This window comes from Cinclus cinclus, chromosome 8, assembly GCF_963662255.1.
Source record: "Cinclus cinclus chromosome 8, bCinCin1.1, whole genome shotgun sequence".
Classification (NCBI taxonomy): domain Eukaryota; kingdom Metazoa; phylum Chordata; class Aves; order Passeriformes; family Cinclidae; genus Cinclus; species Cinclus cinclus.
Genome location: NC_085053.1, coordinates 25,257,587 through 25,283,682, shown reverse-complemented (window position 1 = coordinate 25,283,682; position 26,096 = coordinate 25,257,587). Strand labels below are relative to the sequence as shown.

General features: G+C 39.8%; 2 protein-coding genes across 6 annotated transcripts in view; one reads left to right on the top strand and one right to left on the bottom strand.

The window, feature by feature from the left end:
• The window catches only part of TUT4 (terminal uridylyl transferase 4), a 44,555-nt gene extending 23,344 nt beyond the window's left edge, over positions 1-21,211 (top strand). Inside the window, exons 13-30 of one of the 5 annotated variants that reach the window (XM_062497819.1) lie at positions 1,038-1,783; positions 2,273-2,423; positions 2,959-3,045; positions 4,437-4,540; positions 4,899-4,956; positions 5,051-5,154; positions 5,551-5,640; positions 7,533-7,646; positions 8,782-8,859; positions 9,271-9,448; positions 9,812-9,859; positions 9,947-10,029; positions 11,413-11,528; positions 13,169-13,329; positions 14,297-14,394; positions 16,839-17,364; positions 19,552-19,725; positions 20,718-21,211. In XM_062497819.1, the coding sequence (XP_062353803.1) occupies positions 1,038-1,783; positions 2,273-2,423; positions 2,959-3,045; positions 4,437-4,540; positions 4,899-4,956; positions 5,051-5,154; positions 5,551-5,640; positions 7,533-7,646; positions 8,782-8,859; positions 9,271-9,448; positions 9,812-9,859; positions 9,947-10,029; positions 11,413-11,528; positions 13,169-13,329; positions 14,297-14,394; positions 16,839-17,364; positions 19,552-19,725; positions 20,718-20,809 (3,008 nt within the window). In that variant the 3' untranslated portion in view covers positions 20,810-21,211. Of the gene's footprint in view, positions 1-1,037; positions 1,784-2,272; positions 2,424-2,958; positions 3,046-4,436; positions 4,541-4,898; positions 4,957-5,050; positions 5,155-5,550; positions 5,641-7,532; positions 7,647-8,781; positions 8,860-9,270; positions 9,449-9,811; positions 9,860-9,946; positions 10,030-11,412; positions 11,529-13,168; positions 13,330-14,296; positions 14,395-16,838 lie in introns of all 5 variants that reach the window. The other 4 variants (XR_009933388.1, XM_062497821.1, XM_062497820.1 and 1 more) reach the window with 4 other exon arrangements.
• Positions 21,212-21,996: 785 nt separating this feature from the next.
• PRPF38A (pre-mRNA processing factor 38A) lies at positions 21,997-25,939 on the bottom strand. Its single transcript, XM_062497341.1, has 10 exons — positions 25,788-25,939; positions 25,549-25,708; positions 24,923-25,044; positions 24,695-24,780; positions 24,436-24,546; positions 23,780-23,892; positions 23,250-23,276; positions 23,074-23,171; positions 22,683-22,731; positions 21,997-22,595 (listed from the first exon to the last, which is right to left on the bottom strand). The coding sequence occupies exons 1-10, from the start codon at positions 25,915-25,917 to the stop codon at positions 22,553-22,555; spliced, it is 939 nt and encodes a 312-aa protein (XP_062353325.1). The 5' UTR covers positions 25,918-25,939; the 3' UTR covers positions 21,997-22,552.
• Positions 25,940-26,096: the final 157 nt, after the last annotated feature.

Below are 26,096 nucleotides of genomic sequence, written 5' to 3'. Positions count from 1 at the left end.
ATGAATAATGACTTTTGAACACTTCTAGAGATTTTGCTGAAGTGGCTTATCTGTAACACTTGAGGCAATGGAGAGGACAAAGAAAATCATACAGAGAGAATGAGGTACAGAGGTACACAGTCAATAAGGTACAAGTCAATAAGGGACAAGAAGAGTGAGAAGGAAAAGTAGAACAGAACAAGCAATGAATTCTCAAGGCACAGGCTGAGTAGTGGATGTTGAGATCACTCCTGTGACTTTAATTTCCTCTCCCAGTTCTTCAATCACTTTTAGCTAGAGTTTAGAAAAAGTAGGGAAATGTTTATTCAGTGTGGGATGTAAGGTGACAGGACAAATCATTGAGGAAGAAATGAGAAATAATTTCAGAAAACCAGACTGCCTTCTGGTTCTGGCACATACTTCATGTGCTGTTGTTGGGTTGTGTTGTTGTTTGCTTTATGGTTTTTTCTCATTTTTGCCTTTTTTTTTTTTTCTTTCCCCAATAAGTTTGTAGCTGATGTTATGAAGTAACAGGATCTCAGTTTGGTACTATCTTCCAGGCAAATTTATAGCAACTATGCAGGAAAACATGTTTAGTCTAGAAATCGTTAGGAAGGACCCTGGTGAGATTGGTTCATAAAATCCTTACATCCTTAATGTCAGTCTTAGACAAATTAATTTCTTAAGGGAAATGAAAATCCTTCTTCAGTGAAGGAAAAAAGGTTATGGCTGGCATCTATTTATTTTGCCTTTGTATGTTTATTATAATTTCTAGTTTAGAAATTGGCCATAATATAATGGTGCAATATACCCATGGTTTTCTTTTTGAGTAACACTATTTAGAATTGTATATGATAGTCAGCCATTCATGGCTGCACGTGGCTATGCTTTGTATGGAAGAATGCTGAAAAAACTTGTGGGTTAAGTATATCCAAATGCAATTCTGGATTATAGTATAAGAATCTCCTTAGCTGCCCTGTTATAACTTAGGGATTTCAGCTGCTTTGTGAAATGTGAAAGTTAAGGATTACTAATTAAATTGTTCTTTTTCTTCCCAGATCCTTTTGCACTAAAGAGGAATGTTGCACGAAGTCTAAATAGCCAGATGGTATTTGAGTACATCCTGGAGCGATTTAGGACAGCATATAAATATTTTGCATGTCCACAAAGTAAAGATGGGATTAAATCCAAGACAGATACCAAGAAAAAGGAAAAAGGGAAAATGAATAATAAGAAATCCACAAAATCAGAAGAGCCTGTAGCAAACTGTTGCCTTCCACAAGGGGAAAATGTTGTAGATAAAGAAGTTATAGGAAGTGGATGTAACATACCAGAGAATGAAGTTGAATGTAATAAAGTGGTAGAAGCTGTAGCCAAAAGATGCACTTCCCCCAGCACAGACCCTTTGCTACTTTCAACATTGGACTCTAGCTATGATGAAGATAAAGAAGAAGCTTTATCCCCTATTTCCAACGAATGCTGTGAATTAAAGGAAGAATCACCTAAAGAGAGGGATGATTTTGAAATTTCAATGTGTCTAACTGAGGGTGAACTCAGACACCACCACTGTAACTGCAGTGCACATCAGCCTGATGACACCAATTCCAGTAATGAGTTTTCTGATGGTGAAAGTAGGCAGAGTTCAGTAACGGAGTCGTCTCCACAGACCAAGTGCACTGGCACCCCAGCTACCTCGGCCAGCTGCAAAGCAATGCTGGAAACCCAGGATCTCAAAGAGGAAGGCAGCTTCTCAACAGAAGAAATGCATTATGTGTTTGATAAGTTTATTTTTACTTCAGGAAAGGTAAGCAGTACTGGTCATTTATCACTGAGCCATTACTTTTAAGTCATTAAATCTAAGGGTGGGTGGATGGATGGTGGGATTGCTGCAGTGGTTGTTTCAGTCTGAGTTATGAGTGGGAGCTCTGGCCTTTGTAGAGTACCTGTTATTCAGGACTGGAAACACTACCCTGTGTGACATTTAGATTTAATGGTCTGTTTCCCACGTGTTAAGCTTTTTGAGTTCCACATTAAAAAATCTGTGTTTCTTTCTGGTTATTTGTGGGTTATTTCTGCCTTTCCCTTTCCCTTCCCTTTCCTTCCTATAGAAGTGCCAGGTGCTTTTAGGCACTGTGAGAACTAAATGCAGCTTCTTGAGGGGTGTTCCACTCTTTGTAGAGGCTCTACTGTTAATTGTCATGTGTTAAATGTTCTTGCTTGCTTGGAAATGTTAGGTCTGCTGAACTGTCTTAAGTGCGCAAATAGAATTTCCCTATTTTTTCCCCCAAAAAAGCCACCAACTATAGTATGCAGCATCTGCAAACGGGATGGACATTCCAAAAATGATTGCCCAGAGGATTTCAAGAAAATTGATCTAAAACCACTACCACCAATGACAGACAGATTTCGGGAAATACTTGATATAGTGTGTAAAAGATGTTTTGGTAAGTTCAAAAAGCGTTTGTACTTCACTATATAGTGTGATCTGTAACCTGGAAGAATTAAAAATTCTAGGGTTAAGTTGCTTATAAATAATTACTCACAATTCAGTAGGAAGAAGCTCTTCCAGGTGCCCTGGGCTACAAACGGATCAGTAGTTGAATTTTCAGATAATCCATGGCTGTGATACCTTATAATTGATTGGAGAAACTGATGTTATATGGGATTTTTCACTGAGTTTGTAAAAAGCTACTGATGTACCCAGGAATCAGGCTTTGGGCAGAACTAATTTTTGTGCTTCTCAAATTCTATGGAATCTTTTGAGGGGAGCTGTTGTAGGTTAACCTTGGCTGAATGCCAGGTCCCCATCAAAATTAGATGTCTTGAAATAAAATCCTGAAGACTCTAATGATATAAAAAGAAAACCACAGGTTTAAGCAAGGCAAACATAAAAAAAAATCCAATCTTTTAATTAGCTGAAAAATATTCTTGAGATGCTGAATGTCATGCCTGACTGTGTTTTAATTCATTTTTACTTAGATGAATTATCCCCTCCTTTATCTGAGCAACAAAACAGAGAACAAATACTGGCAAGTTTGGAGAGATTTATTCGAAAAGAGTATAATGGTATGTAACCTTAGGTAGTGATTCTTGAGAATGCTTTCTTCAGTCATGTTGTCCAGAGCACAGAGATGTTGTTTCTCTCATTTTATTTTCTTTGCTTGAAGCAGGGGCATCTCTTTTCCTTCCATTTGTAAAACTGTCTTGCAAACTTCAGCATTGAACATCCCTTTGTGCTATTCCATGGAAACATGCCTGCAGTGGAGGAAGTGCTGCCAGAGTAGTAATGCAAGCACAGGACTGCTCCAGTTAGGACAAGAAGAAAGTTTGGCTTGGTTTAGTGTTAGCTTTGGTTATGGGCCAAGGACTTTTGTTGCCTAGTCACCAGTGCTTGAATATCTTAGAAATCTTAATGAGTTTATCTTCACTTCCCTTATTTAAAACAAGCAAAGATGTCTCACTGCAGTGATGGAAGTCAAGGCACAGAGATGCCAAGTGGTTTTTTTTGTAGGAGGTGTAAAACAGTGCTAGAGCCAGGTACCAAACCCAGGTCTCCTAAATTCCAGTCCATGGAAGGCCATTCTGCTGTAGCTGACCTGCCATCAAGGAATTGGAAATTCTATCCACTGGTTGTGCCTCCACTTACTGGCAGCAGCTGAGGACTGAGACCTGTTACAAAGCCTTGAAAGACTTAAGGTTTCAGATTCTTTTCAAGTTCAGGAAAAAAGGGTGTGAAAAGGTGTTATATCTATTTTCTTAGCACTAATTTCAATTGAACAGATCAATGTATTCTTTGCAGTTAGGAAAGAATTTGTTTTAACAGCATGATTTTGCCATCCAAGAATGAAAATACGTAGTAATATTGTGTTTCAAACAAAAATGTAAACAAAACAATTGGGAAAGAATGTTCCATAAAGTATTGTAATCTTACTGCTTGTGTCTTCTTGAAGAGTATGTTATGATTACAAAAACTTATTGACTAAATTTACCTAGTCGTAGGAAAAATATGCAACCTAGATAAACTCTGAATGGGACCAGAAATACTACTTTGGCTACCCTATTAGTAGCTCTGTCTTATCTGTGGCATAAAGCTGTACTGGTGACTGGGTTTGCACATTATTTTGATTTATTAAAAACACAAAAGTGCAGTCACATACCACAAAATATTGCACCACATTTAGAGATGCCATTTAATGATTTTAGTAACTGTAACGTACTTCAGTCATAAAAAACGACATGAAAAAAGCCTTTATCCTGCCTTACTTTCTGTAAATAATTTCTGAAGTGTTGTGCTTCCTCCTTTATCAAATCTGAGGTCTTTGAAGTGGCAGTGTAAGCTCTCTTTAAGCTCATTTTTATGGGCACCTGCACATCGCAGTTAAGCAATATGTAATACTAAGCACTTACCATTCAACTGTAAAAGAATTTACCTTTTTCTTGTCTATTCTTTTCATCAGACAAAGCCAGGCTTTGCTTATTTGGCTCCTCAAAGAATGGATTTGGATTTCGGGACAGTGATCTAGATATCTGCATGACATTGGAAGGTCATGAAAATGCAGAGGTAGGAGTTTTGAAATTGATTGCTATTTTAAATTCAAGGATTCTTTAAGGTTTTTTAGTTCAGTTAAGATTTCTGTACACAGGAAAGGTAGGATTTGCTAGTTGCACATTGGCTTGTTGCACACTGCACAAGTGAAGCATGTTCTAGGCTATTTTTACTTTAATTCCTTTTAGACACACAGTGTGCTATAGATGTCCACACTGAGCATAGGAGTTTGTGTAAATCCATGTGCTGGTTTAATGCTTGCTCCTTTTTGTACATAGACTTTTCATCTATGAAATATATGCAATAGTAAATGTGCTTGTTGGAATAGGATCCACGTTTTAATGTCTGAAGCTGTGATCTTTGTTTTTCCTAGAAATTGAACTGTAAAGAAATAATAGAAGGTTTGGCAAAAGTTCTTAAGAAGCATCCAGGTAGGTACTTTAAAGTATTATTTGTTTTGCAGTTAGATTTTCTGTAAATGTTGTTAATGGAAATGTTTTATGTACTAAAGTGTTGCTTCCCCAGGTTTGAGGAACATCTTGCCTATAACAACAGCCAAAGTGCCTATAGTAAAGTTTGAACACAGGCGGAGTGGCTTGGAAGGAGATATCAGTTTGTACAATACACTGGTGAGCATCTGCTTGTGTCCTTTTGTGTTCTAAAAAAGCTTTTTAGTTCTTTCTGTCTTACCTAAATAACTGTCTGAGGGAATAGTTTTGAAACCAGAATGAAAATGCTTTTGTGTGTTTGTGTTTTTCTTCTGCATTGTTTAAATCCAGTGGCCCACACACTCAGCCCCACCTGGGTAGCTGTGTATGACCTGATGGCAGAACAGGTTACAGCACAGAAAGTCTTGTTTTGGGGATACTTCTCAAAAGCTACTAGTGCCACATCCACCGTGGTCTGTGAGCCATCATGAATAGTACAGCTCATTCCAGCTTTCATCTGACACTATGTAATTGCACAATTTCTTACACAATTGGCTCACCCTGACACCAGTTTAATTTTTTTTCCCCTTTTTCCAGGCACAGCATAACACAAGGATGCTGGCTACCTACGCAGCTATTGACCCTAGGGTGCAATATCTGGGCTACACGATGAAAGTTTTTGCAAAGGTAATATAAAAAGAAAGTACTTATTTATACAATAGAATGTTTTCTGCTGTAGCCACTTAGTTTGCCTTTTGCCAATACCAGCTGGAGAGGAGACAGTAGAATGCTGTTGATGTGAAGTGCACTTTCTTAAGCTTACTGTGCTCCATCTGACTGTGTGTCAAAATCAAAACCTGGTACCTTGTGCTATCTGTTGAAAGATATCTGTGTAAGAGGAAGCTGATGAAAGCATAACTTTGCTTTTTTTCTTCAATTTCAAACCAGCTGCAATTATAACAAACAGAAAATCCTACCCAAGCCCCAAGCAATACTGGAAAAATTGGTAACTGTAAGATATAGGGGCATGTGGATGTGCATGGTCTTCCCAAGTTTTCATATCTGGGACCAGCCCAGAGATTACTGCTGCTTTCTTCTGGCATGCTTGCCTTGTTTGACTTAGTATAAAAATCAGGATTAGGTAGGTATGGGGTGATGAATGAGTGCCTGAGCCTCTTATGTGATGTGCCAAGGACATACACTTGACTTCAAGAGTTTGGAAATGTCAGATCTCCTGCATCTTTTGTTATGATGTTCTATCAAAGTGTTATTATACTGTACAGCCTTTGGTAATTGAAACATGGTGTTGCTTTTTGTTCAAGCTGCAGTATTAAATACAGCACATCCAAAGAAAGCTTAGTGGAACTGGGGCAAATAAAAAATGGCTTATAGAGAGTGCATCATGTTACCAGATGTTCATGTAATAAAATATATCAAGATGAATAAAATAACTTTGTGCCAGAATGGAATGGACACATTCATTATCTTGTCACTGAGACTAGCAATGATTTTATTTTTAATGTGGTCACAGTAGTGCACAATATTGCCATGTCTCTTCTATGTCCAGATTAAAAATGCCTTGCACTGATAATAATGAATCTTACATATTTTTTGGTAATATTGCATACGATTGTGCGTGTTCTAAAAATATTACTGCAAAGGTGAAATATACAACTTGTGGGATATACACTCCTGAATGTGAATGTATGGAAGTGACTTTGTAGCTATACAAATACTCTGTTTTTAAGCAAAATGCCTCCTCCTCTGTTTGCATTGGCAGAAAACCCAGGAACAGCTGTCACTGCTGCTGCTAATGTGAAAGTAATTTGTGATTCCCTGTTTTTTCCAGCCCTAGGAGGTTAAAAATGCATTGTTTGATATGACACAGGCTCAAAACACAGGATAGCTTAGAAGCAGGTGCTGTGGAAAGGTTATACTGTAATGAGATACTCAAGCATAGTAAGGTAATTCACTGATCAGAGTCACAGAAAGGCTTGGGTTGGAAGGGACCTTGAGCTCATCTGGTTCCAACGCCCTGACTTGGTCAGGGGTATTTGTTTTGCACTGTGTTGTGCAGGCTGCACCATGGTTTTATTAGGTACGTTTATGTTTGCTAGCAAAATGCCACGTATGGCTTGCACTGCCAGTACAACATGGAAAAACTTGCTGTTAATGAATTATTTTTTTAAGGGAGGGGGCAACCAAAATAATAAGGAATCATAGAAACAGCTCTTGCAATGTGAGTTAAGGAAAATTAAATTTTATTGTATTGAAATCTGAGGTTTATGTTCTGGGTGGTTGTTTGTTTCTTTTAGTTTCGAACATTATAAATTTTTTGAAGTATTTTGTCAATGAAAAGCTTTTCTGTTTTTATGTTAGACAAATTATGCTGTGGATTTGCCAGATGGCAGTTGACTCTTGGGTGCATTTATTTTTCAGGCTTCATAAAACAATTTTTAATTATGAGGTGAATGTATTTGCTGTTACTTATGGGGTATCTGTTTGCTCTCTGACATAGTTGTTAGTCTTGAACAGTAAAATGTAAATTCAGCTTTTTGTTTAAAATGTATTTTTTTCAGCGCTGCGATATTGGTGATGCATCCCGTGGTAGTCTGTCTTCGTATGCCTATATTCTTATGGTTTTGTACTTTCTACAGCAGAGAAATCCACCAGTTATTCCAGTTCTTCAGGAGGTAGGTTCAGAAAATGAGGCTATGAAAATAAATGCACTTTTTCTTCAAGCCAAATATGAGAAATCTGGGATTTTAGGATCAGAGGGGATAAATGAAATATGGGGCCCTTCAATCAGCTGGTTCTTAACCCCTTATTGGTTCTAGTAGGTAAAACTTATCAAGAAAATTAGATCAAAACTGGGAGTCTGTTGTGCCTAAGTGCTGCTGTTACATTTACTTTGGCATTTTGGTCTTATGATGATATTTAGATGCTGAACAGGATAGAAAAAAAAATTGGCAGGTGGTATGGAGAGAAGGGAATTGTAATTATGAGACTGTACCAGATGCTCTTGAAATGCCAGTCCAGCTCTTCAACGAGTTATTGTCAGAAGCATTATTTATTGCTCAACACTTTATCTGTAAGAGAATAAGTTTATTTTATTATTTAATGAGGGGAAAATAAGATAATTGATGCTTTGGTACAACTTTAAAGAAATATTTCACATATGCCAGGAAACTTCATTAAGAAATTAGTGTTCCATGCCACCGTTATATGGCTGGGGAGAATATTATTATTCAGCTATCTGCCTCTTCCTGGATACACTCTGGAACTCCCAAGCATGTCTGAAAATTATCCCTTTCTGCCTCTTTTGGTTTCTTTGTGCAAGAGGAAAATTGGCTTAAGCACTGCAGTTGAGACTCACAGACTTTCTTGCTGATACTTTAGTATCTGATACTTTAGTAGTGGCTGGGGATTTTTATTTTACTGCTACCCCGAGAGTGCATTTAAATAACAGTGGAATTTCCCCTTGGCTGTGCTAAAGTCAAAATGTAATAGAAATCATATAAAGTCTCCTTAGGGAATCTGTGGGCAAGAGAGATGTTGGAATCTTGACAAGGTAATTCAGTCGTGTTTAGTTAGTTGCAAAGAGCATGTAAAAATTAAATATCCAAATAATTTGAGAGGTACAGCAACAATAGAAAAATGCTTTTAAACTTTTTACCAATGGGAAATTCTGTTTGTATAAGAAGTAATTGTTAAAATTAAAGTATTTATATTTTTAGTTGTTTTTTTTTTTTTTTTTGCTAAAAGATCTGCAAGTATTGTACAGCGACTTTGAATTAGAGCAGTAACTGTCACTCTCTGTTCCGGCAGATATTTGATGGCAAACAGATTCCACAAAGAATGGTGGATGGATGGAATGCATTTTTCTTTGATGACATGGAAGAATTGGTAATATTCTAATTCCAGAAGAGTAACTAAAATTTAAACCTTGCTTTTCAGGAAAAATAATGCATTTTTAACATTGTAATATATAAAAGATTAATTTTATTTATTAATTAAACTTCCATATCCACAGTGTTGCAACTTCCCAGATGAGTCCTATTTTGCTAAAATGAGTCTCTGCTTTTGCTTGGGTTTTTTTGTTTGTTTTTTTTAAAGTAATTTCTAAATAACATAAATTAGGAAAACCACTTTTTATTCTTAAAAATAGTCCAGGTTTAGTCTTAACTGTAGTGATTTAACCTTACTTTAACCAAAAGAAACCATTCATAGCAGACAAACTTGTAATTAAAGAGGTATTTCAGGAGAAGCAGTGCTGCAGTAAGTGTAGCTGAATAAATTGTCTTCAACTGCATGCAGAAGAAGCGTCTGCCTTCTCTTGGAAAGAACACTGAATCTCTTGGAGAGCTCTGGCTGGGGCTGCTGCGATTCTACACTGAGGAATTTGACTTCAAGGAATACGTGATCAGCATCCGGCAGAAGAAGCTGTTAACCACGTTTGAGAAGCAGTGGACATCCAAATGTATTGCCATCGAAGGTACTCCTCTGCTGAGCTGAGTGTCCATTCGTGAGGAGTTAGAAACTCTGTTGCTTGAGAAGCTGTTCTCTTTGCACAGGATCTTTATGTGAGGAAACTGCAGTCAGTGTTTTCAAAAGAAACATAGTTTGCAAGTCCTGCAGCTCACAAAATTGATGAGACTCATAACTTTTACTAAATGTCAGTGAATTGTTCTTCTTACTGTACTGTGGTTAGTCACAGTTTTAAAACTTTCAGCATTGCTTTGCTATGATCTATTCCATGAATGCATTTAAAATGGAATTCTCTGCATTAAAATAAAAAAAAATCTGTCGCAGCATATTTTTTCCAGCTCTGATTTTTTTTTCTCCCTTCTTTGTGCAGATCCTTTTGACTTGAATCATAATCTGGGTGCTGGAGTCTCCAGGAAAAGTAAGCTATTAATGTCTGCTAATGATTAGTGTTCACTGTGTTGTGCCTTTTCTGTTGTTTTCCAATAACTTTGTCTTTCTTCAATAGTGACCAATTTCATAATGAAAGCATTTATCAATGGGAGAAAATTATTTGGTACCCCGTTCTACCCAGCTGTCGGAAGAGAAGCTGTAAGTTCTCAGAGTTTTTAGTTTGTTTTTAAATTTTCTTTGTCCACTGAATTGATGCAAATCTCTTTTATGTATTTATCAATTTGGTGTGCACAGTATGTGTAATTACACTTTGTGTGCATTAAATGTACAGCTTAGTATTGGGTTCCTGGAATGTAAAATTCAGAGGAGTAGTTGGATGAGTGATGGGTATTACTGCAGGTTTGGGGAAAGTAAGCTTAATTTGTGTTTTATTTTTTATAAAACTTCCCACTGTATGATGTTAAGTATTGCAGAAAACTGCAAATTTGGGTGTAAAACCCAGAAACCGATCTAGGAACTTTACTGGCTCTTCATGTAGGTAAAGAAAACAGATCCAAGAGATGTTCATCCTGTTTATTTTCTCAATAAGGATTTCTGCTTAAACAAGGAATAGGATGATGATTGATTTTATTTTTTTTAACAGTTGACCTTTAAAATTTGCATAGTGAGTCAGGGTGAGGAGTGTGTTCATGCAGTATCAGTTTGGAGAAGGTATTGCTCTGTGCTACAGGGTCCAGTCATTGATATGTAAGACAACTATTTTTTTTTTTTAATATGAGCAAATAAAATACTGTAATTAATATTTTTAAGATCAACATAGGCATTTTCTGAAAAAGTTTAGAGGACTGTTCTTCCAGTGGCTTTTAACAGAACTTGAGTTTATACAGGATTTTAAAAGTCTTTTGAAAGCTTTTAATTTCCTTCATCCTTCCCTATTTCTCTTTTCCATTTGCTTGCTTTATCTGTGTTTTTTTCTCCTGAGTTTGTACCTCTATTTTAGTCTTTCAGGCAAGACAGTATTTTTGCAATATTTATGTTGCTCAGAGGCTGTAAGCTGTGGCCTTTGTGCTGACACACATCAGAACTGCAGCTGTCCTGAGCAAATTCCAGGGCACGGGAGTGGTACAGGTCAGTCTGCAGACGCTCCATCTGTTTCCCACCTGAGCTGTGCTCTGTCTAAAGGGATGTAATCATCTCATCTGGGAAGGGACATTGGCCACTTTGGAAAGTACACAAGCAGTGACTCAGATACCAAAATAGATCATATGCAAAAACTTGCCCTCTGAAAAGCCTTTGGGGAGTCAGAAGGTAGGCAGCAGGCTGGAGCCTGGATAAACTGTTCTGCAAGTTCAGCCCTAAGACCAAATAGCCCTTTTTAGCCCTTTTAGCAGTTTTAGCCCAAACTGCTCCTATCTCTGAAAAAGCTGCCCTTGTCTAGGGGAAGAAAAGGACCAGGTGTAATCTCAGAAGTGGTAACATTCAGGGAGCAGTAAGAGATGAAATCTGACAATTTGACAGTCATTCAAATTCATTCCTCAGTCTTGTAAGTGCATATATTTTATCTGTCTGATGTTTTGATAGGAGTACTTTTTTGACTCAAAAGTGCTGACAGATGGGGAATTGGCACCCAATGACAGATGTTGTCGTGTCTGTGGAAAAATTGGTCACTACATGAAAGACTGTCCAAAGAGGAGGAGGTAAGTAATACACAAAGCTATTGTGAAATCTTTAAGATTAAATCATGAGGGATTTGGGTATTTGAAGATTTAATGGAAATGAAAAATTGCTACATTGCAGAGACAATCAAAGCTTCATATCTGATCCTTGATTTCCTATCTTATTTTTTATTTTCTTAAAACAGTTTCTGATCACCTCTTTAAATCTGAAGTGTTTATGGAAGCACATAGAAAAGCACACTGTAAAATCAACAGTTTATAGTGTCTTAATATGTAGTTAAGCTTAACTTAAAACTTAGATCACTAAATTATCTTTTTATAGTGTAAACGTTCAGATGGCGAACATATCACCTGGCTGCAAAATTTATCATGTGTTAAAATGGATTTCCTGTGGTGATCATGTTCAGAGGACAGTGTTGAATTTGAATTGTTATGTAGATCTGGTAATGTACATCTGCAAGGCAGGTAAAAGCTCATTTGTTAAACTCTAGGATTAGTTAAAATGTATACAGTTAAAGTGCATTTCTGGAACATCGTATTAGTGCCAGTCACTTGGTGATCTCACACTTGTACATTAATTTCACTTAGGAATTTTTGGTCCAGGACTCCTGCAAATGGAGTCCCAGGTATGTGCAGGTCAATGTTTCCAAAAAGAATTTAGTAGGAATTGACAGAAAATGTGCACTCCTCACTTTTTGCAGCTTTGACTATTTAATGACCCACTCAGCCTAGCTTGTCTGTCTCCTCCTAAAGCCTGTTGAAGTCTTAGAGTGCAAATTAATCTGGGCTTTTTCATATGCTCCTTATGATCAGTTGTCTGCTCCATAATTCTTCAAAGGATTCTTGGTCTCTTCCTGCTAAAAAAAAAAATCTTCATTTACAGCCTTTTGTTCAGTCAGCAGAGTTCAAGATACATGAAAGTGCTCTGGAACCCTGTGGTCACAGGTGGACTATTTCTTTCAGATGCTCTCTGTACAAGTACTAGCACATGGAATTGCATCACCTCTTTCCCTACATCTGCCTCAGGAAAGGAAGTTGTGATCTGCTCTTCACACAAACTGCTACTATAGCACAGCCAGAATCTCTCCAATTGTATATACAGCTCACAAAATATTGTTATTTAACAATTCTGTAGATACATTGTGGAAAAATACCTTGACTTCTTGTCTTGGTTCCTAATCACTAGTTCTCCTGCTGTATTAGAACTGAGTGTTTGAGAGAGCCTCAGTGCTTTGTTGCACATCCTGTCTGAGCTCAGAGAGTGACAGAGAAATGTGCCCTGTCCAGTGAGGGGGAGATGGTATGAACGAGGTGCAGCTCACTTGTTTTGGGTATGTTCTAACTCAGTGGGATTGCTGCATAGAACTGTTCCCCAGCTACCTGGCAGGCTAAGCCTGCTTAACTGCAGGCATAGTTCTGCCCTAATACAGTCAGACAGGTTTTGGACAGGTCTGGGGAGCCTCTAAGTTCATTAAGTTTATACAGGCAGTTAACCAGCCCAGAATCTGAAAGTGTTTTTTGAGATCCTGAGATATTTATGTTCTGGTGCAGATGTTGGTTATGTAACCATTCCCTTTGAACACAACAGTACAACATCTCTACAGGGATGATGTGTTTGTGTGTGTGGTTTTGTGATTTTGTTAATAAAAATTATTGTTCAGGTTGAAGAAGAAGGAGAATGAGAAAGATGATGAAAAAGAGGTGAAAGAAGATGACAGAGAAACAAGAGAGAAAAGGTGTTTCATCTGTGGGGATGTGGGTCATGTTAGGAGAGATTGTCCTGAATTCAAACAAACCCGTCAGAGAAATAATAGCGTGCCAGGTAAGTTAGTTTATCTGTTAGGATAATTTGAAAGCTCTGAGATCCCTTTTATCTAGGTTTCTGTACAGATTTGGTAATTATCTCCAAAAAAATAATCTTCCAAGAAATGTTTCAGTCACTAACAGTGCAGCTTTTAGTCTGTGTTGCTTTTCTGCAAGGGGAGTAATATTTCCTTAAGAAGAGCCTTTGCATGGGTGATAAAAATGTACTCAGCAGTAAAACACAGTTTACTTCAGGGTATTGCATTATTTGTCTTCCACTCACAATTGGTTCATTTAGAAGTAGTAATAGTAACAATAGTAGCAATAATAATAATTGAATGCATTTCCTCTTCCAAATGTTTCTCAAATGTTAGCTAACCCTCCATCATCTGTGAGAGGTAAGTAAATGTATTTTCAGCAACAAATCAGCACTCTTTCAGTAACACTTCAAAAAAAGCATACAGATGAAATTAGGCTAAATCCAGCTTTCAAATTACTCATAATACTTAGAGAAGATTAATTGCAAACTCATTCATATTAGGCCCTTGAGTGCCTGTGGTAGTTGAAAAAGTAGAGGAAGCATTCATAAGTGAACTTCAGAAGAACCTTGCTTCTGTGTTCTGTTATCCCTTAGTCTTTTTTTTAGTCTGCTTCTTTGCCCAGAAGTTTCTGCTGTCACTGCTGCTATTTAAAATGCCACTGCTTACAGCAGTAATATGGAAACCTATATAAAGTAGGGCTCCAGCCTGACAGCAAGGTGAGCCTTGTTCCTGCTGGACTTTGTTTTACTCAGGAGTAGACTTTGTGTTTAGCTCCTATTAGTGTTGTCTGCTGCCAGTAGAGAGAAAAGTTTCCACTTAACGGAGGGGAGAGGTGTAAGTAATTTACCTGCTCTGTATCACATGAGAGTTAAGGTATTGCTGACTCCCAGTTCTCATTATTCTCTAACCCTGTGGGTTTTATTAACACTTGTGTTCCTTGATCAGGCACGCAGCTGGTCCGGAGCATGGTGAATTCCCAGCTGGTGGCTGTGGGCCAGCAGCAGGTGGAGCGACCCCTGCGCACCAGGCAGTCATCAGAATGTGTAAGTGCTGGGAGCAGGGGACTGCAGGGAGCAAAGCTCTAGCAAACCAGCCATGCTGGGAAACAGGCTTGCATGGCTTTTCTCAGCAGATCCTGGACTTGATAATGACAACGTTGCACTCTGCCAGTTAGTGGAACTTTGATTTATGATGTATTGTGTCTTGGGGAGCATTTATGGTTTTTCAGTATGGAAACCTCATAGTCAAGTTTGATATGAGATACGTTGTGATTCTGAAAGGCCAGATTAAGCTAGGATGCCTTTCAAATTATCATTATTCTGGCAGTGTTCTGGAGTTAGTAGGGGAGATAGAGTATAGCTCATTGTGAACATGCTGGAGACTTAGGCTAGTGACAACCATGACTTATGGTTTAAGAGATCTGTCTTAAGGGACTGTCATGTGCAGACACAGAACACAGCTGAGTCATACTTCGATGAAAAGTCTGCCAGAGCACACTAGAAGCACAAGCAGAACAATGGGGAAATTTTTGATAGTTTTATCCTAGAATCTTTTTCAAGTCTCTGTAGAGCTACATAAAGTATGTTTAATCTGCTTCTGAGTGGAGATGGGTAGCAGAGGGTATTTGAGCAAATACAACTGCTGGCATTTAATATTTTTGGAGCAGACAGTACAGCAGAAATTAATTTATTTTAAGCTGTTAGTCTGAGAAGCATGTGCCTGCTAATGAAGCTGGCAAGTAAGCAAATAATCAGGGCTGCTGATCACTAATGCTCTTTGTTCAGTTTGCCACTTTCCTAACTGATCAGCAAGCATTTATTGGAATGCTGGCTCCAGTAACGGAGATCTTACGATTTACAGTGTGCTGCTAGAGAGGGACATCCCTAATTTAAGTGAAGGGCTGAACGTGCCACAGGAGTACTTTATTTAGGAGCCTTGTATTTCTGCCTGAGGAATTGAAACTGAACGTGTGGGTGCACTCAGAGGCAGACACATCACGTGCACGTTTCTGTGTCACCTGGATGTCGTGGACTCTGTGTGTTGCATGGTTGTCATTTGGCCAGGATTTCTTGGTGAATATATTCTGTCCAGGAATTGGTTAAGAAGAATGGGAAGGGGGAATATTGGTGAAGTAAGAGGGAGAGAGTGAGAAGCAGATCAAGAGGCTGGAGTGTAATATGCCTCCTCTCCTGCTGCTGGCACATTCAGTGCATGCTTGTGGTGGGTTAATATTTGCAGGAATGTTTGTAGTCAGTGCATGTGCTTTATTTTTATGACATTTAAACTGTTAAACTAGTGATGATCTTTCAAATCTCAGGTTTTGCCTTCTCTTCCTGGTTTGATAGAAAGGTGTAAGAGGCACTCATACAGGCACAGTTGGAATAGCAGCAGGGAGCAATCCCAGCTTCTGGGCTCCAGCTTTTGCCCAGGCACAGACAGTGTACTGCTGGAGGGGATGCTCTGGCATGAGCAGGTCCTGCAGACACCTCTGGTTATTGGAAACAAGTGACTGCCAGTTCAAATGGCCAGGTGAGCAGTCAGGGATAGTGACAAGCTGGAGAGACCTTTAACTCCATGTGTTCAACAGCAGCTGAGGCTCTTGGAGCTTGGCTGGCTGCTGTAGTCTGTAGAGAGAAGAGTCAGTCTCAGGGGGAAAATGAGAGGTGAGATTCAGGTGCTCCTCTCTGGTTTAGGTACCTGTCTCATTTGAATGTCTCTGGAGGCACTTATTCCATCAGCATCTTGTCTCAGTGCTTGAAGCCAGACTGGGGAATCCAGATACTGGCATTAAGGGTTGGCACATAAACTGAGTAATTCTTTTCCCAACCACTCAATTTCCTGAAGTGCTTCTCTATTCAGTTGCAATTCCAAACAGATAAAATAGCCTTATGCCTGTTTCTGTTGCTGGTGAAAGGAAAAGCTTTGTAAGAGCTCTGCAAAGGCTGTAATAATTGCTATTACTGTGCCTTTAGCTATGGCCTAACACCAGGATATGAAGGTTGAAACTGGGTTTTTTGGAATTTGCATTTCTTGTTTAACAGATTTTCTTAAATGAGAGAAATATTAGGAGCCTCCTTTGGAATTATTTAAACTGTGCAGTAAAAAGAACCATTCTATTTAGAAGTAAGGCAATTAGTTAATGAGATACTGGGCTGTACATAAGTAGGGTAGGGAAAACACTGATTAGAAATCAGAAACAAGTGTGTGAGGAATCTAATGAAGAGCTTGGGGCTAATATTTAGTCAGAATGGTGTTTCTGATGGTGGGATGTGCCACATTAACAGATCAAATTATCTGTTGGTGAAAGTCAGTGTCAGTTGAACTGCATTTACTGAAGCCAGCAGGAACTTGGGTGCAGTATTTGGGGTGTTGCTGGGGAGTGCTTTGCTGTTTTATAAATAGTCTAATACAGTGCGTGCTTATTAAAGAAAACACCATTAAATAGCCAGTGAACTAATCAGAAATACATACTTTTTTTTTCCTCCAGTCTGATTCGCATCAGTCATCTTACTCTCCACAGCCTCAACAATTCCCACAGAATTCCTCTCAGCCAGCCTCCATTAACCAGACTCAGCCACAATCAATATCCCAGTCTAAGCACGTTCCTCAGCCACAGCAGGGTGCACAGCCACCCCATCAGGTCCAGCTGCCTTTGTTTAACTTTCCCCAATCTCCCCCAGGTCAGTATTCCACCTTGCATAACCTGGGACTACTTCAGATGCACCATCACCACCAAATTCAGCTTCCCAACACTTCCTGGCCTATTCATGGGCCTGTTATTCACTCTGCACCGGGTAACCCTCCTCATTCTACAAATGTTCCATTTTCTATGAGATCTGGCAGCAGCAGCACCGCAAATAACCAGAGCAGTGTAAGCTTGAATGATCCCAGTATCATCTTTGCACAGCCTGCTGCCAGGCCCATGGGAATCCCCAGCACTTCTCATGAGGGACACTGGCACAATCCTGTGACTCCAAACTCACTGGTGAACAATGGCACTGTGGGGAATTCAGGTAACTCTTCTCTGTTGTATCAAACCTCTGGCACTTTGTGTACAAGTGTTAAGTGTTACAGGAACAGCTAACTCTTTCAACTTGTTTGATAAAAATATGATGCTTGAGAAACCAAATCGTGACTTTCACCTGTCTTAACATTTTCATAGGAAAAAAAATTAGACTCGATCACCATAACTTCTAGGCATTAGTCCTGTCTGCCATTAATGGCTGTGCAACAATGAGAAATCCTGCATTCAACTGAGAAACATCCTCATCGTTTGAATCACTCACATTCCTGTGAATGTGCTGACAAATAATGGATTCCTTATATCAGACAGTCATGGAAATATTAAGGTTGGAAAAGATGTCTAAGATCAACACATTGTTACATAATTTATTGGACAAATGCTGAGGTTGCAACCATGAACTTGGAGATTGGCAGAATTACAGTTGTACAAGTTGAATATTGTTTCCTCACCTTTAGTACAATACAGTATGATCTTATCTGTTCTGTTTTTTTTCCTGTGGCTTATCCTTCCACATTTAACTTCCATAATCTCGATGTTGATTGCTGACAATATGGTTTCCTGTGACAAGTGGGCAACAGCCTCTTGCCTCATGGCAAAGCCAAGTACATTGGTATGTCTGAGGCTGAGAAAAAGCAGTATATAATGATTAAAGCCCATTCAGTTTTCTCTGCAACATGAACTGTGGCAGCCTCTAAGTTTTAACTGTTAACCTTTACATCATTAATCGTGGTGGTCTTCTGATTTATTCTGAGTGTTTAAGTCCTCCTATGGTTAAAAAAAAAATCCTTAATGCAATGTACTGGTGCAATTGTTCATCCTAAGACGAAAATTCTGAATCTCCTGCCCAGCCTTTCTCTGCACTAACGTGGATGTCAGTAACAGTAGATTTTCAGCTGAGTCTGGAGTTTTGGATGAGGAATAATACACCAGTGGGCTTCAAATATATATTAAAATGCTGGAAATATGTGATTTTCTATTTAAAGCTTTTTGGGGAATATATTTTAGCGGATATAGGAACTTCTACTCGTGTTTTCTGTGTCTCCAGTGTGCTCTGTCCCTACCTTTCCATTTCAGGTCTTCTCATCTGTTGCCTTTTACAGTCTTGTCTATCCCTCAAGCAGTTCCTTCCAATCCACATGTCCTAAGGTAGCTGCCTTCTTTCAAACAAGCTCCATAAATTCTAATTCCTTCTCCATGTGTTGTCAGTCACAGTATTTTTTCCCGTCCCACGTCTTCCATCAATTTACAACCTCACCATACTCCTTTTCCTAGTTCCCAATCATAGTAATTTTCCTCTGTAAAGTTGAATCAGTTTTATTTCCTTTTTGGCTTAGATGCCATTTAGATGAATGCACAGTAGAGATGAGCTGTCTGCTGTCTGTTTGAAGCATGGTTTCTTACCTCCTTAGGACAATTTGAGAACAGTAAGTTTGAGGAAACTTTGTCCTGGTTTATATAATCTTGACTTTAAAGGAGCTCCTTTAATTTTCTTTTCAGTAGACAAGTGATCAGAAGTAGAATCATTAGAAGTATCAAGACAGACAACTCTTTCTCATGCATACTCCAGAGCTCTGCCTCATGTTTTGGGTCCTGCCTCCTTGGATGCTTGATTTCTCATCCTTAATGTTGCAGTGATATCAGAATTGTAAATGGAGTAGCTTTACAATTTGTATACTTATTTCCCAAAGTTTCTATTTTTCTCCCTGAAAATAATTTTTAAAGTCAGTCCAGTGATCTAGATAGCAAGTTTCTTAAGCATGTAAGTATTAGTGGAATTCCGGTGTACATCTGAGTTATTTATTGCAGAGGATAATAGCTTTCATGTCACATCTCTGTCAGTGGTAGTGGATCTTTGTGTGGGATCAGACAGTAGTTCTGAACATTGTTCAGACCTTGTATTTTTCATCATAAGAAAGTAATAAAAACAGTGAAATCATAGCTCTTGATTTTAATATTGATTCATCCTCTCTCTTCCCAATAATTCTATTATAGTGAAAAATGAAGTCGTTCAGGTGGTAATTTGTACTGATGCATATTGAAAATAACAAAAGTAGCACATCAGACTGATTGCATTAAGTCCCCTGCAAACTGTTATTTAAGATGTAAATTGTATTTGTGACTTACTGTTTAATTATTTCAACTTGCAATGTGCTTTTCCCTTTCAATTGAAAACTAGATCAGGGTTTCCAAGGACAGTTTGGTAAAATGAACCCTTCTTCTGTCCCTTGGGACCATGGGACCCCTACCCATTTTCCTCTCCTCCGAGGAGCGTGGCCTTACAATATGCCTCAGAACTACATGCAGCAGGGAAATGCCAGCTACCCACCGAACAAACCTTTCTACCCTCAAGGTACTAGAACCAGTATGTGAATCAACAGCTCATGCACCATGTCTCTGTACTGTCTCAAAGGCTTTAAAAGCCAAGGAATCATGTGTTACCTGCCAGGCTCCCTGGACCCAAAACGAATCCCAGAGTCAAATCAGTGCTTCAGCTTCCTCTGTGGATGAAAGAAAATCTTTGTGGGAGGGAAGGGTTAAATTAAAATTCTGAAATCTGAGCCAGTCTGCAGCCTGTTGCACTTCCAGCCTCTTTTTCTTTGCTGCTGGCTCACTGTAGACCTGCCTCTGGCAGCAGTAGAGGTTAAGATATTTGGCCCATGAGTGTGTTCAGAATATGAAGAAATTTTTGTTGTAATTAACTTTATTTGGCTTTTGTATCTTGCTTTGTGAAATGACTTACTTAGATAAAATATTATCTAGACCAACTGAGGTTGGAAGGGGCCTCTGGAGATTTAGTCCAGCCCATCCACAGTCAGAACAGCACTGCCTGCAAGGTTAGGTCAGGTTCAGTTCATCAGGGAACTGGGAAGGACTGACTTGATGTCAGCTCTGATGTTTATGAAAGGTAAAGATGTTCAGCATCTGGCAGGAAGGGAAAAGACTTCTATTACCAGAAAAACAATGCTCAAATTTGACTTGGAGGATGTGCAGCTTCCATGTTGCTGGGGTCACCTGGTATAAAATGAGATACGGGCACCACCAAATCCTTTTTCAAAATTATTGGCTCTAGCAGGGTTTTCAAGTGAAAACTGAATTTACTTAAAATTCTGAAATTACTTTTGTTAAATAACTGAAGTAACACAACAAATGATTGTTAGGGAATTTTGGATATAGGCTTAAAGTAATTCTGCATTGTCCCATTAAATGGGTTAGTTGCACAGATAGCATTTGTGTCAGTCTAGTAAATGGCTTTATTTCTAAGTTAGATTAGTACTCTGAATAATAGCCAAGCACTGTTACATATGTGATTTGCTGAAGTAATTGTAATCCATTTTCTTTTAGCTGGTCCACTGATGCAGAGTAACCAGCGGTTCTCGCTTCTGTCTCAAGGACACCCACACTTGAATCTGAATTACATTCAACAGAAAAAGTGATATTGGATGGGATTGTGGGTGGGTGGGGGGAGGGGAGGAAGAAATTCAGGTTCTGATTTAAAATCTTAATGCAACATGTTTAGATACAAGATTATTTAAGACTGTTTTTAAACTGTATCATTTGTACATAGATATGAACTATAGTTTTTACTAGTATCACAAAACTGAGTGATACAAATTTCATCTATTTTATTACCCTATTTTTAAGGGGAATTGTGTTTTGTTTTATCTTGATAAACTGTAAAGAGAGAGAATTTTTAAAATTAAGTTCTTTATTTTCTATTAGCTGTATTCATACTTTGGTTGCTTCAGACTTTATATATATTGTTCTAAAAAAAATAAAATTAGAAGGGGATTTCATGTGTTTAAAAATTTGTCACTTCTATTCTTTACAGAACAATGTAGTGCCAAAAAACTTTTTAAAAAGAAAAATAAAACTGCAAAAAAAAGACGTAAGACGTTTTCTCTATTTGCATGCATGCTTGCTTTAATGGGACTAATACAAATGGCTTTAATGTGATCTTGGAAAGATGAGCAGTTTCAACAAGTGCTACAAGCACTGGACATGTTTTTCTCCATGCTGGTGTTGTTGTATGTGCTGTTCACAGCCAATGTGTGTATTATACTTGAAGTATTATACCTGCTGTTCTGTTTATCAGTTTTGCAAAATAATGTGCAAATACCCTGGAAAAATTAGGCTGTACTGGGAAGCAATTTTAAAGAGGGCTTTCCATGAATTTACTAGGCACACTTACTTGTGTTGTCAGCGCTCCCAGGGCAATATGAGCACCCTGAAGCCCTAAATGCAGAGTTCAGGGATAAACCTGCATGTCCCTGCTCCTGAAGAAGGGCCATGAATAAAGGCATGGTACAGAAGGGCTTAACACAACTGATTTCAAATGCAGTAAGAGGAGAATTGTATCTTCAGTAAGAGCTTAATTATTCTAAGTTTAAAAAGCTAACTTCACTCAGAGAAGGTAGAGCTGAACATCATGGTGTCAAATTCTGTCCCCAGGCACAGGGAGGCCACAAAATGTGCTCAAAGTAGTGGTGTATTCTTTTTAAATATACTGAACTTCTTACTCCAAAAGAATTAAGTAGTGCTATGTACTACTTTAACCTTCTGAAATCTCTGATGGCATCATCAGAAGCAGCAGATTTACCCTGAAGGGTGATTTTTACAGAGCACCCAAAGCTGACCACGTGTTCAAGAGCACTTTCAAGTGAGCTTTTAGTAAACACACTGGACTGTGGCAGCCTTGCTTCCTCTCCTGTACTGGAGCTCTGAGAGGCCAGGGCTGGGAGCCCTGCAGTGTTTGTGACTGAATCCAGACTTCCTTTGGCACCTGATTGCAGGGACAGTTTGACAAAACAATGCCCTGATTTGAGAATGAAGCCAGCTTCAACCAGGGGACATCTCAACAAAATATTATGAAGGAAACAGCCAGGAACCTCTAAACACAAACCTTCCTTTTTTTTTATTGCTCTTCATTAAGTTTTTACAGGCTTCAAGAAAAGCAATTAAAAAGCAACCTTCAAATTCCATCACAAGGATGAGTAACTAACTACATAAAAAGTATCCTTAGCTTACCTTTAATAAAAAAATCCAAGACAACAAAATGAGAAAGACTGAAGAATGTGACTGCTAAAGCAGCCAATACAGAGCCAGCTGTCCTGGGGAGCAAATAGGACAGCATGAGACTGTAGTTTAAGGTCCTTAAATGGTGGGCTGGGTTTTGTTTCTTATTCATTCCCTCGTCGACTCTTTTTGTGACTTTTCTTAGATCTGAAACAGAAAAAAAACAAAAAGCCAATACTGTAAAGCCTATATTTAATTCCCAAGCTGCACTTCAGAAATAAGCTGAGCCTTTACCTTTCAGGTGATTTGGAATGACTTCTGTGTCTGTGACTACGGTGATGCCCTGTGAGATAAAAAGGCAATAGTTATTTCTATTGCCACTGGAATTCTGCATTGTTTTGCTAATGCAATCTGCTTCTAGTGACCAAGTGTGCTAGATATTGCCAGAACAACCCTAGCTTTAACCAGGCACTCAAATTAACCTCCTGGCAAGTATCTGAAAATTTACCAAGACAATTTTGCAGCCATTAAAGGAGCTCCCCAGCTCTGCTTTCATACAAGCAGCAGTTTTATCAGCTAGATTTAACACCTGTGCTACCACCTCGATACAGTGACAGATTTTTCTTGCAGTGGAAGGGCTGCTGATAAAGACTTGCCAGCGTTATTCTGGAAGTGGCAGAAATACCTGGAGATTTAGATCTCGATCTGTGGCGCCTCTCCCGGGATCTGCTCCGGTGCCGTCTCGGGCTTTTGCTGCGATGCCGCTCCCGGCGCGGTGAGGGACTGAGGGAAAGGCAGCTTATAAGAGAGCTGTACTATAAATGCACGTTGTTCAGCTTAATTAATAGAATTAAAGAGTACCTTCTTCTCTTTGGAGAGCGACTGCGCCTGCAATTGGGGGAGAAGAGCAAAAAAAATCACTAAAAGTCATGAGCAGAACAGCTGTTTCATCTCCCACAAACTTCATCAACAACACCAGGGCTTTTACTTTCCATTAGTGTTTCTGGCCTGCTACACATGGACGTGTCTAGGACTGGACCATGCAGTGAGCAAAAGTTTAGTGATCCATTTTTTCTGGTTTAGTATCAGTAAGAGTAGTCAAATAGGATTCTCTCTGCTTACATGAAAACAAAGGAGTTGGTTCTCATTAACATCTTCATTGTATTGTCAAATTTAGCTAAAGTCAGCCAGCAAGTTCAGGAGTTAGAGAATGACTGGAGAAACAGACAGAGGGGTTGACTGTGGCTGTGCACTGCAACTCCTCACTTCAGGAAGTGCTAAAGAAACTAGGAGATGTGGGAGGTTGTGGCTGAACTGCTACCTTCACTGCTGTGCTCCAGCCATCTGCAGCACAACTGGTAAAAATATTGGTCACGGAAAAGTCACCTCACCTCCTTGGGGACCTGCTCCGGCTCCGCCGGTACCGCACCACTGGAGACCTGCGGGGCTTGTCCAGGTCCCTGTAGCCCCTTCTGCGGTGGTCAGGAGATGGGATCCGTTCCAGCTGTAAACGAAGGGAGAGGAGGATCTCTAAGTCTTGTTTCAGCAAGGTTTTATGCTATCAGTAAAGATTTCTGAACAGTGAATATAAATTGCAAAAGTCAGGCAGCTAAGCCTCCCCCTCCCCAAATATTTCTTATTCAGGAGGGAGTGGTGCTGCCCAAAACTACCAACTGGAAATTCAAACAGCCACTTCTCATACTGTTGGTTCTGAAGAGGTACAGCAGCCCTGACTGATGGTCACGGGATGTTCCATCATCACCTTGAGTTCTCTCTATTAGATATGCATATAAATCAATTGATCTAAATAAGCTTAAGATGGAACAGATACAGATTTGTGGAATTCAAGAGACAAGGAAAACATGGCAACCAGAGAGTTTCTTCAGGGCCCAAGTCCTCACAAGCTGCTTATATGAAATTATGTTGTTAGGGGAGGTAAGAGCTGCCAACAGCCTCCTGGTGCCTCTCCTCAACTATCTGTCATAGATTATGACGTATCCTAAAGGGGTCCAGCTTCAACTACTCCTTTCCAAAATAGTTCACCAACCTTTTCATCTTCTTCTTCCTCCTCCTCACTAGATTCTACATCATCCATGTCTTCTTCCAGGGCACTAACACGAGGCTCAAGTTGCTCAGCTTCTTCCAGAACATACCGTTTCTAGGAGAAATTGCAACTTTATTCAACATAACCCAAGTAAGCACAAACACCTAAGGAAGCAACCATAGCTTAAACAACAAGCCAGCAGCCAATGCAGCTACTGAACTCGGTGCAGTTAGGAATTCCATAACCATCTACATTTCCCAACCTGCAGTCGAGGCAGGATGATGTCACAAACACGTTCCTCGTGGAGTAGTTCATCAATAAATTCATCCACGTGCATCAGCTCAAATTCTGGGGATGAAAAATAGCATTTAAATGACAAAATTAACACCAGATGCTAAAGCAAGGATGAAGCACTTCAGACAACTTACGTCAACAGGTTATGCCACAATTTTTAAGATCTATATTACTAAACAGACATAAAAGTGTTTACCTCCATTTCTGTTCTGACTTTTAATTTTCCGATAGTCGTTGTACAGCGGTTCCAGGTACTTGTAGCAGTCGATGGCAGTGCCCGTCAGCCTCATGTACAGTGCTCCAAGCATTCGGACATACCTGGAAAGGAAACCTTTCCCTGGATCTTGGCTTCCTGCATGCTTAGCAGTTTGGATAAAAAATGAGTTTTTTCCCCTCAAGTTTTTGAGGAAAATCAGTACACTGGCCAGAACATACAACCATTTAGATTTGCTCCATCACTTCCTCACTGCTATCAAAACCATATATATGCTATGCATGCAAAATGTCTGTATGGGGGCATTATCACTGAGAGATGGAAAAAATACTGAAGAAAAAGTAGATTAGCATGTATCCCTTAATGCAGCCCATTCCAAATACTTCAAGAAATTTATAATCACAGAGAGCATATGCCACAAAGATGAGCCTTTCCAACAGGCCAGGTGACAAGGAGAGCAGTCTTGAAAGCAAGAAGAAAAGCTTGAGCAAGCACATTTATCAGGGCGCACTGAGAACTAAACCCTGCACTGCGGTTTCCTTGGCTGTTTTAGGCATTTCCCCTCGGTACAACAACTTCAACAAGGAAAAACTGACACTACAACTTACTTGAAGTCTTCGTTTTTTATGAACTCCACGATGATGTCTTTCTCGGGCTGGATCTGCAGCATCTTCAGCGTCAGGCACAAGAAGGGCGTGGGTTTAATGTTCCCTCCATAGACGCCCCCCACGTACTTCAGCTCCATGGCCTTGTCCACCACCAGCTCGGCTGCGAGAAGGACGGGACAGCGTCAGCGTGGGCTCCCCCCGGCCCGGCCCGGCCCGGCCCGGCCTCCCGCCCGCCGTACCCGTGAGGCCGAAGCACTCCTCCTTCCAGTACTTGGACTCGTAGATGCGCGTACGGATGATCTTCTCCACCAGGTACTGCGGGTTGGTGCCGTGGATGCTGTGCGCGTCCTTCACCGTGCGGTTGGCCATGGCGGCCGCTGCGCAGCCCCAAGCTCACCCCCAGCCCCGCTCCCCCGAGGGCCGCGCCGCTTTCCCCTTTCCCCTTTCCGCTTCTCCTTCCGCCTCCGGGGCGGAGCCGCCGCCGCCTCCTCCGCGCCCGCCCGGTACAAACATGGCGGGGCCGCGCCTCCGCCCGCCCCGTGCGCGCG